This window comes from Uranotaenia lowii, chromosome 1 (assembly GCF_029784155.1).
Source record: "Uranotaenia lowii strain MFRU-FL chromosome 1, ASM2978415v1, whole genome shotgun sequence".
NCBI classification, from domain to species: Eukaryota; Metazoa; Arthropoda; class Insecta; order Diptera; family Culicidae; genus Uranotaenia; species Uranotaenia lowii.
The window spans coordinates 139,132,135-139,146,921 of record NC_073691.1 but is presented as its reverse complement, the minus strand read 5'-3'; the positions used below and the strand labels follow the sequence as shown (position 1 = coordinate 139,146,921).

General features: G+C 42.7%; 1 protein-coding gene across 1 annotated transcript; it reads right to left on the bottom strand.

Annotated features, from left to right (window-relative positions):
- Nucleotides 1–3,685: 3,685 nt before the first annotated feature.
- LOC129737969 (general odorant-binding protein 45-like) lies at nt 3,686–5,541 on the bottom strand. Its single transcript, XM_055729143.1, has 2 exons — nt 4,845–5,541; nt 3,686–3,906 (listed from the first exon to the last, which is right to left on the bottom strand). The coding sequence occupies exons 1-2, from the start codon at nt 5,539–5,541 to the stop codon at nt 3,686–3,688; spliced, it is 918 nt and encodes a 305-aa protein (XP_055585118.1).
- Between the last annotated feature and the right edge of the window lie 9,246 nt (nt 5,542–14,787).

Here is a 14,787-nt window from a genome sequence, read left to right as displayed (position 1 = left end):
TCAAGAGTTAATAATTCCATTCTTTCGGAAATGAGTAATTTTCTGCTGCAATAAGTATTTTCGATTTACCCAAATGTTAAATGCATAGTACGAGCGTGTAATAGAAAATAAACAGGATCATTCAGTTGAGTAATTTACAAAGCAAAAGTCATGTTTCCATTCGATGGAAAATTCAGTCAGCACGCGTGAGATCATCCAAGGTTGCAGTATGACTTTTCTGTGGCTTTGAAGGAGTTGTTTCGGACGATGGTTAGTTGCCAGCATCTTCAGCAACTCACAGCTGAGCTAGATCTGACGTTTGTTGCTGAATGTTGTCTTCCGGCTTTTTAGACCGGTCAAAGCGTTGGGGCAACAGGGCAAAATTACATGTAGCTGAAAACCGAGAAGATTATTCTCGTGCTTAGGGGCTGCGTTGTGGTTAGCTTGCGCGAGCTTGTTTCCATGATTGGAAGCTGTTCCGGGTGCTGCAAAGGAGCCAGCGATTTCAACCACTTCTTGATTTGTAGAGCATTGTGGGCGAATGCTTTCGATCGAAGTCTGATCAATTCTTGGAGCTTTTGAGAAAGAGCCCTGTTAGCTAAAAGAGGATGCTTTTCTGGGGTTGCCTTGCGAGATTTGCTGTGCGTTCACATTCTGAGGATATCAACCCCCAGAACCAACGAAAGATTCAGAATATTGAAGCGAGACGAGAACTATTTTGACAGTAGCGATGGCGACGATGACGATGATGAGCAACTTCGAATCGCCAACAAGCTGAAGGGACTGAGGAGGACTGCTTTTTCCGGAAGACTTCCATCGACAAGGGACTGGAGACGAGATAGTCATAAGCAGCCTGAATTTTGCGATCCCTTCGACGTACGGAAACAATAATCGAAGATGCATTTGCAGAATGTGCCGATGATTCCGATGACCTAACATCTGAATCGGGTCAGGTATTCATGATCTTTGAGAATCTGATTTCGTGGTCAACGAAACGTCAACAGACGATCAGTCTGTAATCGATTAGAGCTGAAACTGAAGTTCAGTGCCTTGCGATGAAGGAAGGTTTGTGGTTAGCAAACTTTATGGGTGAATTGGGCGTGACACTCCTTTCACATTCACGGAGGACAATATCTCTTGAATGCAGTACCTAGAGGAGGCGCGGGTCCATCAGCGGATGGAACACTTGGATAAAGTATGAAAAGTTCATCAGGGTGATCGTGATATGTGGTCAGCTTTCTTTGGGACACATCTCTAAGAGCAAACGCACCAATAAGTGAGTATACGCGGCCCGGTTTTGCTCATTTCAGCGGACCGGTTTTAGGATACACACTCTTTTGCGCACCGGGCGGTAGCATAATTATATTTTCAAATTTAGCATTGCACTGAGAAAACTTTTGAAGAAAATCTTAATCTTAAATTAATACGGACCGAGTAAATTTTCGGAGTCGTCAGTTTTTTTTGCTAAAATTTCGATTAATGTTGGGCTTAAAAGGGCCTGGGGATTGTTGGCAGTTATTCGACGGGTTAGCTGCTATCCGTAACGTGACGTCAAAGTCTACATCCTGGTTGAACATGCCGTACAGCAGCAGCAAATGCATTAAGGCCAAGCAGCTTAGACGACCAGCAATCGGGTCCGATGACGGATGCAGCAAGAACTTCTTAGCAGTTAGCAGGATGTTTGCTTCGCTTGGCCTCGTCATCATATCTATAGGACACCGCTTTCAACCGGTGGTGGTTGTTTTCGGCGACCGATTCAACTTTGATCCTTTCGGCAAAGCGTTGAGTTTCCCTTACGGTGTTTCAAATTCCGTTTCACCCGTTTGCTGGATTGTGATTAAAAACTTATTGAATTGTAGGACGACTTGATTGAATAAAATAAGTTCAGATAAGAATGTATTTTCGAATTAAGCTCGATTTTGCTTTCAAAACGCCGGGCACTTATATTTCCTAACACATGGACCCGAAAAACAAAATTCAACAAACTAAATAGTTCAACTAAAATTCAACTTTATTTATTTATTATATTTCTATTAAAATCATACTTTTCTAGAAAAAACCACCAACTTTTTTCTATCCAACGTAGTGACTGAAATAGTTGCTGCTCCGAAAAACTGGGTCCCATTAGTTGCAAACTTATTGAGAGACCTCGTTTCGAAAGCCGAATCGGTAGGGACAGTACTGGAATGCCACCCATATTGGCCGGTTGGATACAAAAATCCTGCACAGCGCACTGGTCTCGATTATTATTACTCCATTAAATCTTCAGCAAGCAATCGTCGAACTTGAAGGGCTTTTCGGAAATATTTCATGGAATTAGTTTTTGTGCAATAAAAAAAAGTTTCTGCCCAAGATGCGATTTTTGACAACTCCGTTGAAGCCCTCGGCTCGTGTATGTATGTCAAAGTGGTTCGCTTCCGTCATACCGAGCCATATTGCTGGCCACTTCACATTGATTCAGAATCGAGTTGTTTGTTTTTTAATTCTTGTTGTTTAATTCTGCTTAAAACGGTAGAATTTTTTCAGTGCATGTTTGCTCTCGCCCCTTTCTAGTGAGCAAATTTGGTGATTTTGTCGGTCCCGACGGCAACGGCCCTATTTTGCTCACCTTGATACTAACCCCCGGTGCGGTATAGAAGTGATTAAACTCGCGAGCATTTTCACTTTGCTCGCGATTGCTGCGGATGCCCTAATGAGGATCAGCCAGCTGACGCGTTCACGAATGCGTTACCGAGAATGAAGCATGCGATGCTGTTCAGCATTCTCAACTGCGAATTGAAGGGAGCCAAACGTTTTACGGATCGAATCGATTCGTCAGCTGACGCATCCTTCAACTCCACGCTGAACCTACACATTGTTTGTTTTAGTTCACCGCAAGCTTTGGGCAATTCGCAATTGATGATTGCCAAACAATAGGAAAGTGATGATGATTGATAACAGCATTAATGTTTACATCATCAAACGGTAAAACAAGACTACTCAAGTTAGGTTCGTGGTAATACAGCAGTGTTGCCAGGTATTCTGAGTGGTTAGCTCAGAATATCACACATAATTCAGTACATTTCTGGTTAGGGAATGCAAGTGTGAATAGCGACAAAATAGTAATCGCAAATATATTATGTAGCTAAGATATGACGTAATAGACGAAATGTGAATACAGATGACTCTATTCCACCACTGAAACCTGCGTTGAAACTTTCATTTGAACAGAAAAGTGCTCATTTTTCAATGCGTAGTTTGATACTTCTTGTGCAGTGGAAGCATGCTGGGCCCATAGCGAATAAGGGTTAATAAGTCTGGTCAGCTTTCCGGAGAAACCGTTCTCGTTCATGATTTTCATTAACTCGTCACGGTCGATCGTGTCGTATGCGGCTCTGAAGTCAATGAATAAATGTGCATAGGGACTTGATATATACGGCATTTTTGGAAGATTTTCCGTAGTGTAAAGATCGTCGTAGACCGTCCCTCCATGAAGCTCCCACGAATCTGTTTGCTTGTGGCGTGAGGCGGCCGAGTAGGATTCGGAACAACACTTTGTAGGCGGCATTTAGGAGAGTGACCGTTCGATAGTTCTCGCAGTCCAATTTGTCGCCCTTCTTGTAGATGAGGCGAGGCATATTACCCCCTCTTTCCACTCCTCCGGTAGCTGTTCTGTGTCAACCAGTGTAGGCAATGGGCGAACTTATCCGAGACGATTTTGATGAGTTCAGCTGCGTTGCCGTCCTTCCCAGCCAATTTGTTGCTGTTCAGTTGGCGAATGGCTCATCGTTGGGAGTAGCTCTACTTCGTTTGCAACGCCGGCGAAGTAGCTACGTACGGCCATTCGTTTGGAGGCGCTGAAATATATTAGTCTGTGGCCGTTCTCGTTGGTCAGCTGGTGCACCTTGAACCTTCCATTTGGCAGTTTGAATTCCTCATCCTGGGCGACTGAACGTTATAATCCCCGATGACAATTTTGATATCATGTTGTGGACAGCGGTCGTATTCACGTCCAGCTGTGCGTAGAATTCGTCTTTCTCGCAACCGGCACTTGTTGCAAATAAATATTTGACATGTCACTTAAATTATGGCGTTTCACTTCACGTTTCACTTTTCGTAAGGTTTTCTTGGGCTTGTGAAATAGCTCAGTTGGCAAGTCTGTTGTCTCCTGAGCCGATGTCCGCGAGTTCGAGCCGAACACATCGAACACAGTTGTACCGGATAGTTTCTCAATAACGATCCGCCAACTGTAACGTTGATAAAGTCGCGAATGCCATAAAGATGGTAAAACGACTATAATCGAAACAAAAAAAAAAAAAGTACGGTTTTCTTACTCTCAATCCTATGGTGTGAGTGTGCAATGTTTTTAATTCGTTTTCATTTTTTTTTTTGTTATGGGTTGTGTAAAGTGTAAGTGATCCCCACAGCAACACTTCAAAATAGTTGATCTGTGCTTGAATAAAAATTTAGTTTGTGATGAAATTGCTTCTCAACGATTTCTCTTAGCTAAGACATTCACCATAAAATAAACAAACAATGATTTAATGTTTTCCTGAAATATCTTTCTATTCGAACAAGAAAAAAACTATACCTAAAAAAGAAAAAGGTTTCGGTTGATTTATTTATTCATTTCATTGCAGGAACTTCAAAAATATCTTGAACTTGCGCCAACAGCACCGTCAGTGGCTCCAATTGAATTTCGCCGAATTCTCGAAGTCCTTCAAGAGCTCCAATTAACTCCTCAATTGCATTTATCATTGATGCAAACAGTAGTGTATTTTGCTGCTCAGAAAACGATTTAATCTGTGAAAGGAAGTTCCGAAGAATTTGGATAAAATCGCCCAACTTCACAAACTTTGGTGTAAAACCACTTCCCTTAGGCAAACATTCGCTGGCTATTTTAGCTGCTAGCATACATTTGTCCATGCATTGAGATCGAAGGTTATCCACACACTTCTGGGCATCAGCTTTGAAGTCTTGCAATGGTTGATCGTATCCTCCACATTGCACGTACACACGATCCAAATCCGGTCCACAGATATCACTGTACAATCCTTCACGAATAAGAATGCAACGCATAAGGCAGCGGGAGTTATGGTCCAAATTGAAATCGTAGAGCCTAGAGAGCATAACAGCGGTAGGCGTCATTCCTAGCATACTGGCACAGGACTCAAGAACGCTTTGAAGCTGCAGATCGGTCAGGGATGCTAGCTGTGAACTTCCAACAGGACTTCCATAATGTTTCTTGAAACAATTACTTTCAACAGTCGCTTGGTGACATCCCTCGCTTGTCTTGGATGCTGACGAAATACATTCCGAAGTTCGGTCATAGTAGTTAATTACATTACTAACGTTCGGTTGATAATGCTGAGCGAATGGAACTCCGATCAATCCAGAACATTTATCCCACGATCGAAGAACTGTCAACTCACACAGATCATTACAGTGATCTGTTTTCTTGAGGTAAGCTCTACACTCGAGCTTAGCTTGCTTGACACTTTTGAAAACCATTGCGCCAGGTGTTGAACTTGCTGCAACGATATGCACAAGAGTTGCAGCTACTGCTAGTAATGTAATAGCCATCGTTCAAAGTAAAGTGAATTGTTTATAATCATTGATTTATATAGCAACCCAGTAATCCGCGCTTCCAAGGAAATAAACAGAACAAAAACAGAGAGAACGTGCCAAAATTAAATTCTTTTTGAAGATGTTTTTTTTTTTTTCAATATAACATGGACAATTTTGGTGAACGCCAAAAGGCACGTTCATACTTACCTATTTAAAACCATTATTGAACTCTGCATTAGGCTGAGTCGATTTGGGGTCATTTTTGAATTTCTCAAACTCGGGTTAAAAAGCTTAGTTTTGGTTCAAAACTTACTCACGATTTTTTGCACAATTTTTCAGTAACGTTTACTTGAGTCAATTTGAACTAGTAGGTTGTAATGCGGAAATTAAATATTGTGTAGGGGAAAATGAAGATACTTGATCCCTGGGGATACTTGATTCCTTAGCAAACAAGGTGATGCGTATGAGCGGTAGAGAGAGGGGTGGTATTGTGAAGGCTTGTGGTTTTAAAACGGTTGTTTTTGAGTTGATAAATATTACAAAACATAGTTTTCTATCACGTTCCATGACGATTTTACTAATGAAATCAAGTTTTAAGCAAAGATAGCTGATATACATCCAATGCATTCAAGCAAGATTTCTAGTAAAATCTAGAAAATTGAATTCAATATTCATTTTCGAAAGTCTGTAAAATCTGTGCGCCGTGAGCAAAATTGAGGGCGAAATCTGTGTCTGAACAATTCCCGGACGAAGCGTCGAGAGTCATTCCAAGATGAAAGGGAATTTATTCAAATAATGAAAAACGCTTCCTTAAGCCGTTGTCCAAGGCGCATCTGCTCTATATTGTTTTGCAATCAGCTTCAACATTAATAAAAAAACTCTACCTTTATTTGATTCGTGGTTACAATTTGAATTTCATCAGAAATGCAATGTTGTCAAAACCTTTGAAATTACTTTATGCAAAATCTTCACAAATAAAAAAGCTCTTATCCATGGCGCGTACATGAGAAATCAACAGATCGGAACCGGACCGTCAAACCCAACCATTACTTCTCGTAAAGAAAAACGATGGTCAACTTATGAATTTGTCGACCGAAGCACAATGTGGGTCAATGTTGAAATTGTGGAAAAGGGGAGATAAGGGCATAACGAGCACCCAAGGTAAGAAGAGCACCCCACGCGAAAGAATCTATTCAGTTCCATAAATCATTTGTAATGGGTAACACATCTGCAATTCTTAGAGTATCTATCGCTAAACTAAAAAGTAATATTCTCTTCAAATACGTCGAAATATATTAAAAAAAAAATAAAATAAAAAAAAATAAAATTTTAGGGATGAATGACAGCTCGCTGTTAAATTCCCGAAAAAAAACAACAACTTTTTTAAGTGATGAAAATATTAAAAAATTTGAGCATATGGAAATAAGCTTTTTGAATAGATCTTCTTCTATCATCTTGGCTTTTAATAAACACATTGCAACATCATGTACCTATAAATCCTCAAATTTCCCTATCACTTTCATTCATATTTTGGTTTTTCACTTTAGTATTTAGATGTAAAACTAGTAGTACCATCGATTTTGACAGGTTAAGCACCCTCTGCCGTAGGGGACGATTCAAATATTACGTAACGCATTTAGGCGGAGGTGGGAAGGTGGTATAAGAGTTTGTTACGCTTTGTGAATTTTAGAAAATCTGAAACGAATGTGTTACGTAGGGGAGAGGGGGGTTTAAAATGATCGAAAATTGCGTTACGTAATATTTGAATGGCTCCTAGAATTCTACATCTTGTTCAACTCGGCAGGTTTGTAATTTTATTTGTTTTTTTCGTTTCGTTTTACCTTTTTGTCGACCGGTTTCGGGCTCGATGTTGCCCATCTACAGGACGAAGTCCGACTGATTACACAAACGATAATTACAGCTCCAGTTTCATACTTGATGTAGTATTCGTCGAACGCAATTGGTATTATGCGGATTTTTGGTTGATCAGGTTGAAGAGAGGTGAAATGATCGGCGGCTCGTCTTCGTTCATCAACGGTTTTTCGGCGGTGCTGATGAACATCGACTCCCAAGCATTCAGATGTGATGTTTTCCGTACAAACTTCCTAAATTTGACCTATTTCCAATCGACGGAATGGTCAAACTCTGTTGTGTGGGCGGCAACATTCGATTCATTAATTCTCCCATTCTCAACGGCATTTTTGTGTTCTTTGAGACGGACTTTGAATTTACGGCGAGTTTGATAAATATTTATATCGCCGGGCAGCTGCTGCATGGAATTTCGTAAATTCCGGATCAATCCTCATCAGGAATCTTGTCTTTAAGCGACACTACACGATCCTTGAGGGTGTTTCCAATCTTGTATGCAGTTTTTAGACCATGCTGCAGAAGAATCTGGCTGATTCCGTTAGTCATTTTTGGATAAAACGGTAGACTAACTCTTTGCGATTCTTCTTTTTCCGGTGTTAGTGTTGTTGCAACACTTCGGTGCTTTTTTCGGACGTGCTTGTGAAGAATTTTACGAACGAAGTCATTGTCGTATCCATTCACAATTCCTGCATCAAATTTTTTTTTGCTTCTCGTCTTCAAACTCAGGCTTTTCCATTGGAATATGGTACAGCCGATGTGCTCGGAAGACGGCTTGTTTTTGAGCACCAAAGTGATTTGAGTCGACCGTTATATACCTGTCAGTTGAGGTTGGTTTCCGGTAGATTCCAAACTTTATTGTGTTGTCCTCTTTCCTTGAGATCAGCAGATCAAGGAAGTGCTGTTTTCCCTCTACTTGGAAAAAATGCTGGAAAAATGCTTAAAAAACAACATCCAATTTTTACCTTTGGTTTCGCTGTATCTTCTTTTCATGAAACCGATTTTCTCAACTAACTTTTTTTTTCCCCATTTATTTGATCATTATTTTCATAGAAAATACTTGGTCTCTATAAATTTCAGTTCTGTAGTGTATTGGTATGATGATTAAGATGTTTTGAATCTGCACTTCGAGTCATATTGACCCGAACAGCTTTTTAGGGATAAAATGTATTTCCCTTAAGGTGACCATTATGCCCTTATTTCCCCTACACATTTTTTCATGACCCGGACAGACGTTAACCCTCGTTACTACTGGCGAGTACGACACCGATTTGACGAGCTCATAAAATACTATGTTTTACCAAATTGCTCCCCTCTCGCATGTCCCTCTAGTTAGTGAGTTTTCCGGAAGGAACCGGATTGGAAGAGTGGGCTTTTTCTCTGCCTGTTCTCTGTTGTTTCCGGTAAATGAAGGAATGGGCGAATCCTCTTTTACAGTAGCTAACTCCGGCTCCGGTGCGTTCCAGGAGGCAGGCAGAGGGGAAAAAAATGCAAGGTTCGACCAAAAAGCGGCCAAATATTGGCGAATAATATTTATGGACTAGTGTCGAGATGTCACTTTCGACCGAACAAGTTGCAAAAGCTTCCCTCCGGTGGCGCGGTTGTTCATGAGTATTGTGGTAGAATAGTATCTACCACAAGTATGTTTTCTTTTACGGTTATGCAGGCACCGGACCCTGGAAGAAAGAGAAAAATTAGAGTTAAATTTCAATCTGGGACACATATTCTATAGTTAAATTCCTCATTGTGAAGCTGAGCTTATTGACAAGAGCTTGGAGCCAACCATTTTTAAATTAAAAAAAAAGTCATACATTTTGAATATTAATCATATTTCCCAAAATATCCGTTAATTCAAATTTTACAGTAAAAGGTTTCCCGTGTGGATGATGGAAGGCTAGATATTGTTATGCCAATCGTAAAAATGTCACCATAACTGGAAAGGTCTGCTGCCGTACGTGGTCGGTCATAACAATTCGCCGGATTAGGCAAGCTTTATTTTTCCCATTGGGACAGAGTTTGTTGTGATAGTAAATATTAAACCTTCCTTTACGGTTAAAAAAAAGGAAAACTAGCCAGTTATGGTAATATAGACCCGGATGACTATTTTGGCTGTTTCTTCAAATTTACTGAACCGATTTTCATAAAAAATACTAATTTGAAATCATCCACATGTTCTCTTTATATTTATGAAGAAAAAAATTATTACCTATATATATAAAAAGCAATTTCTGTATGTTTCTTTGTTTGTTTGTTTGTTTGTCCTCTATAGACTCAGCCGTCTTAAGAGTTAGAGGTCTGAAATTTGGCATGGATGCTCATTAGGACCAGGAAGGATGAAAAATGTTTTCAGACTTTCGGATGACCCCTTTTGAAGGGGGTCGTCCTCACATTTTGACGTTATTTTTGGTCGGATTGTGTTGAAAATTTGCACATGAGAGTTTTAAAAGACGAACAATCGATTTCAAGTGTTTAATTTTGTGTAAGGGGTCAGCCAAAGGGGTCGTCCATATTAACTGTTCGCTATTTTTGCGATATTGACGTTGAAATTGGTACACGATAGTTTTGAGGGACGTGCAATCGATTTGAGGTATCAAATTCAGTGTAAGGGGCCGGCAAAAGGGGTCGTCCATATTAGCTTTTCAATATCTTAGTGATAATGACGATTTTATACATCGGATTGGGAAGAAAATTTGCTCTTAGGAGTTATTAGGGACAAACAATTGATTTCACTTATCCAAATTATAGTAAGGGGTCAGCCAAAGAGGTCGTCCATATCAACTTTTCAATATTTTTGCGATATTGTCGCTATTATACCTCGGATTGGGATGAAAATTTACACACGGTAATTTTAAGGGACGGCAATTAATTTCAGATGTCAAAAGTTTTGCCAGGAGTCGACGAAAGGGGTCGCCCATATTAATTATTTTTTTACTGTTTTTAGCAATATTGACGATATTTTGCAATGGATTGCTTTGAAAACTTGCACACGGGAGTATTGAGGGATTGATATCAAAGATTTTATAAGAGGCCACCGAAAGGGGTTAAACTTTTTGGCAATAATTGCGTTGTTATGCAACGATCGAGTTGAAATTTATACACGGGGGTTTTTTGGCACGTTCAATTGATAACTACAGAAAAAGTGATCGTTCAATATTTTTGCAGTTATTACTTAACAATGAATTCGGAAGTGCATCTGGAAAATGCTTAGCAATTGACTTTCGTACAAACGGTTGACATATTCCAAGTTGAAAGCGAAACGGAGTTCGTATGGGATCAGCTAGTGCCTAATATTGTTGGTGACTGAAAATTGAGCCGAAAGACAAAATGGTCAAAAACTATGGTGTTTTTGAACGAAAACCGTTACTATCCCGGATTAAAAAAATGAAACTTCACTGTCAGTTTAACTTTGGCGAATTTAAAGATTCATTTCAAGTAATAAAAGTCATATGTCATGAATGGAAACATATAAAAAAAAAAGAAAAATCATTGATTTTTTTCTTGAAAACTATTGTTTTTTTTTTTTAAGAATAATAAGCTTATATTTATAAAACTAAGCTGATGAATTATTGATTTTTTTCTTTTTTGATAGCAGTTTAACCCATTAGGCTTATTCTTTCTCGAAATGGTTCTTTAAAAATCTGAAAACCAATGGAAACTAACTTAGTTTTATTTTTTTTGTGATATTTTTGTCACACTAAAAACCACAAAAAAAAACATAAAGTGTAAGATTTCGGAAATTAGCTGAGCTGTATTTAAACATAAAACGGAATATATTCGCAGATTCCATATCCTTGAGCTAATTAAAGAGTCGTATTTGATTTCTTTTAATATTATTCAACAATTCGGAGTAGTTATGCTCTGTGTAACAAAAAGCGTAAAGCAAAAGTCGATATACCTCCGATTTGGTCCTCAATATGTTTAAACTCTATGATTTAATACTAGAATTGGTCACCATATCAATCTCTTCATTATTAATTCATCACTATCGGTTGGAATTGAATGGAAGCGCTGATGTGGTCTAGTGGATAGGGTGGCGCGAGTCTGGTAACCCAGGCGTACTGGGTTCGATTCCCGGTATCGGCAAGAAAAACTTTTGGGTTCGAATCCCATAAGTTTGCCGACAGGTAAGATGTGTTTCATTGTATAAATAATCAGATATTTCAGAGGGAATGCATCTGAGGTTAATCTGAAGAGACTATTGCAAGCGGAGTGGATTGCCAACCATTGTAGGTCTCTTAAGGTTGGATGCCTTCCCTCGGCGAACCATCGGCCGTGGAAGCCTGAGAAGCAATTCAAATGCCAAGCCACACAGACATAGGCTGGACCTTGCTACCGATGGGAGAACCATACATACATACATACATACATACATACATACATACATACATACATACATACATACATACATACATACATACATACATACATACATACATACATACATACATACATACATACATACATACATACATACATACATACATACATACATACATACATACATACATACATACATACATACATACATACATACATACATACATACATACATGCTCTGCGACGTAGTTCCACCTCCCCGTGGTGCAGAGTGGAAACGTGTCTGCTTTATGCAGATGTACGGCCGAGAGAACTACACCCCCCCCCTTATGAAGACCCTCGCTAAAGAATTTGGATTACGACAATGGAATTTCTATCGGAAACCGACTCCATTGGTGAAGGTGTGAAGCTAACCGTGCCGATGTACCTGGAAGGCTGGCGGGTCGTTAAGTCACGCCAGTCTCTAACGGTTGCCTGTGGGGCACCGGGACACACCCCACAGTATCCCAGTCCTTGCTGCGCTAAGCAGGTCACTGGCGCAGTGGACCGTTTGTTACCTGATTACTCGTGGGATCAAATATGCCAAAAAATCTAAAAGAAATGAAAAAGGACGGAACGGATAAGGGCGAGAGCTCGAATCCGTTCGGCGGGAGTGGCCTTAGGCGTTCGCCGGTTAGGCAATCTGCCAACCCGGTGGACCCGACGGCAACGTCGGTGGAAACACCGAGCGATGTGCGAGCGGACCCGTACGATCAAGTACAGGAAGCGCTGGAAGACCTACTGAGCTCCCCGGAACTCCAAGATCCGGGAGCTCCAGTAGAGTTGGTCACGGCCATGGCTGGCATCGCTGACCTTGTGGAATGTGTGAAGGGGAAGTCCAACATCCACAAGGAAATACGCGAGAAGCTAGCCAGGGTGATGCAGCTCTTCATCGCAGCCAACAAAGCTGTGGTGGAACGGCTTGCGGAGCCCGAGGCCGCCAGACCAAAAGAGCGAGGGCCGGCAGAGACCCCTCTGAGGGCGGACACCATCCGCCCAAAGAAGGTCAATGCCTTTGCCCAAACAGAGGGCAGCCTTGCGTTTGCTGGCAACAGCAAGCGTAAGAGAGGGTCCCCCGGGGAACTCAGACCCGGGGACCCTAAGAAAAGAGCGGAGGATCCGTCTGTCCGGCAGGATCCTGCGGCCAGCGCTTCCAAGCGGGCGGAAGGCCCTGCCGAAAAGGCAGATGAGCCGACGAGCGCAAATACCGGATGGCGGACGGTATCGCGCAAAAGGGGAAGGCCCAAAGGTACGGAGACGGGAAAAGCCAAACCCCAACCCCAACGACGCAAACGTCGCGTCAGGGAGAGGGGCGAGGCGATTGTCGTCAAAGCACCTGAGGGCACGTACGCAGATGTCTTGCGACAGATGCGTACGAACGAAGATCTCGCCGATTTAGGCGAGAAAGTTCGGAGGATCCGTCGGACACGCACCGGCGAGATGATCCTCGAACTGAAGCGTGGTGCTGGAAACTCCAGCGGGACCCTTACGGCTAAGGCCGCCGAAGCCCTTGGTGACAAGGCTGAGGTGCGTGCCCTCTGTAAGGAAGTGACCATCCGGGTTAAAAACCTGGATGAAGTCACGACGGAAGACGAACTGCGGGTGGCACTGGTCGAGCAGTGCAAAATCTGCTCTGACCAGATGACGGTTCGTCTGCGGAATGGCCCTCCCAAATCTGGTATGCAGATTGGGCTGGTCAAACTTCCGGTTGCAGCAGCAAACGCCGCACTTAAGTGTGGGCGGCTAAAGGTGGGATGGTCTATCTGTCAGATATCCATCCCCCAGCAACCGGACCGGTGCTTCAAGTGCCTGTTGAACGGTCACAAGTCGTTCGACTGCACTGGGCCAGACAGAAGTGGCATATGCTGGCGCTGCAGCGAAACCGGCCACAAGTCGGCTAACTGCAAAAAGCCTGCTAAATGCCCTGTCTGCGCTGGAGACCACGCTGTTGGCAACCCTAGGTGCCCCGCCTACACAAAGGCGCAGGCGGTACCACCCCGGGCGCCAAGAGCATAGAGGTCGTCCAACTTAACCTCAACCACTGCTACACAGCACACCAGCTGCTGCGGCAGATGACAGTTGAGGAAAAGTTGGACATCGCGCTAGTGGCAGACCCATATCGCAGAGCTGCGAATGGCATTAATTGGGCGACTGATGATGCCAAACTGGCCGCGATATGGGTTACAGGTAGTTTCCCCATACAAGAAGTTGTGGCGACGGAATACGAAGGCATGGTGGTGGCCAAAGTTAACGGGATCTACTTCTGTAGCTGCTATGCTCCCCCAAGGTGGTCCTTGGAGAGGTTTGGCACTATGGTTGACAAGATGGTGGATGTGCTAATGGGGAAAAGCCCCATCGTTATTGCTGGCGACTTTAACGCGTGGGCCGTTGAATGGGGTAGCCGCCTCACAAACCCCAGAGGTCAAACTCTTTTAGAAGCCCTGGCGAGGCTTAATGTGGATCTGGCCAACGTAGGGAATACCAGTACCTACCAAAGTTGGAACGGGAGCGAGTCAACCATAGATGTCACCTTCGGTAGCCCGGGGTTGGTAAGCGATTGGATGGTGAGCGAGGCCTACACGAATAGCGATCACTTCGCGATTCGCTATCGGCTAGGCTCAAGTACGCGGACAGGTAGACGCGAGTCTCGTACAGGAGAACGCCTCTGGAAGACAACGCAGTTCGACCAGAACGTCTTTGTCGAAGCGTTGCACTGGGAGAGGAACCTGGACAACCTGTCCGCGGAAGAACTGACGAGGGTTCTAGCTCGCGCTTGCGATGCTGCGATGCCGAGAAGGGCCAAGCATAAAAGCACTAGGCCACCCGTCTACTGGTGGACGGAGGAAATTGCGGGTCTGCGCGCCGACTGCCATAGGGCAAGGCGCAGGATGCAGAACGCAAGGACCCAAGAAGAGCGAACGGAGCGTAGGCCACTCTTCACAAGCGCGAGATCGGCCCTCCGCAGGGCCATCAACGCAAGCAAGAGGGCACGTTTCAAACAGTTATGCCGTGACGCCAACGACTGTCCATGGGGTGATG

What these genes read in the sequence shown, in the direction of transcription:
- LOC129737969 (XM_055729143.1), bottom strand. Translation starts at nt 5,541, where the DNA reads ATGGCTATTACATTACTAGCAGTAGCTGCAACTCTTGTGCATATCGTT. An exon ending in AGCTAAAATAGCCAGCGAAT is followed by an intron (nt 3,907 to 4,844) that starts GTTTGCCTAAGG and finishes TATAACGTTCAG; the next exon opens with TCGCCCAGGATGAGGAATTC.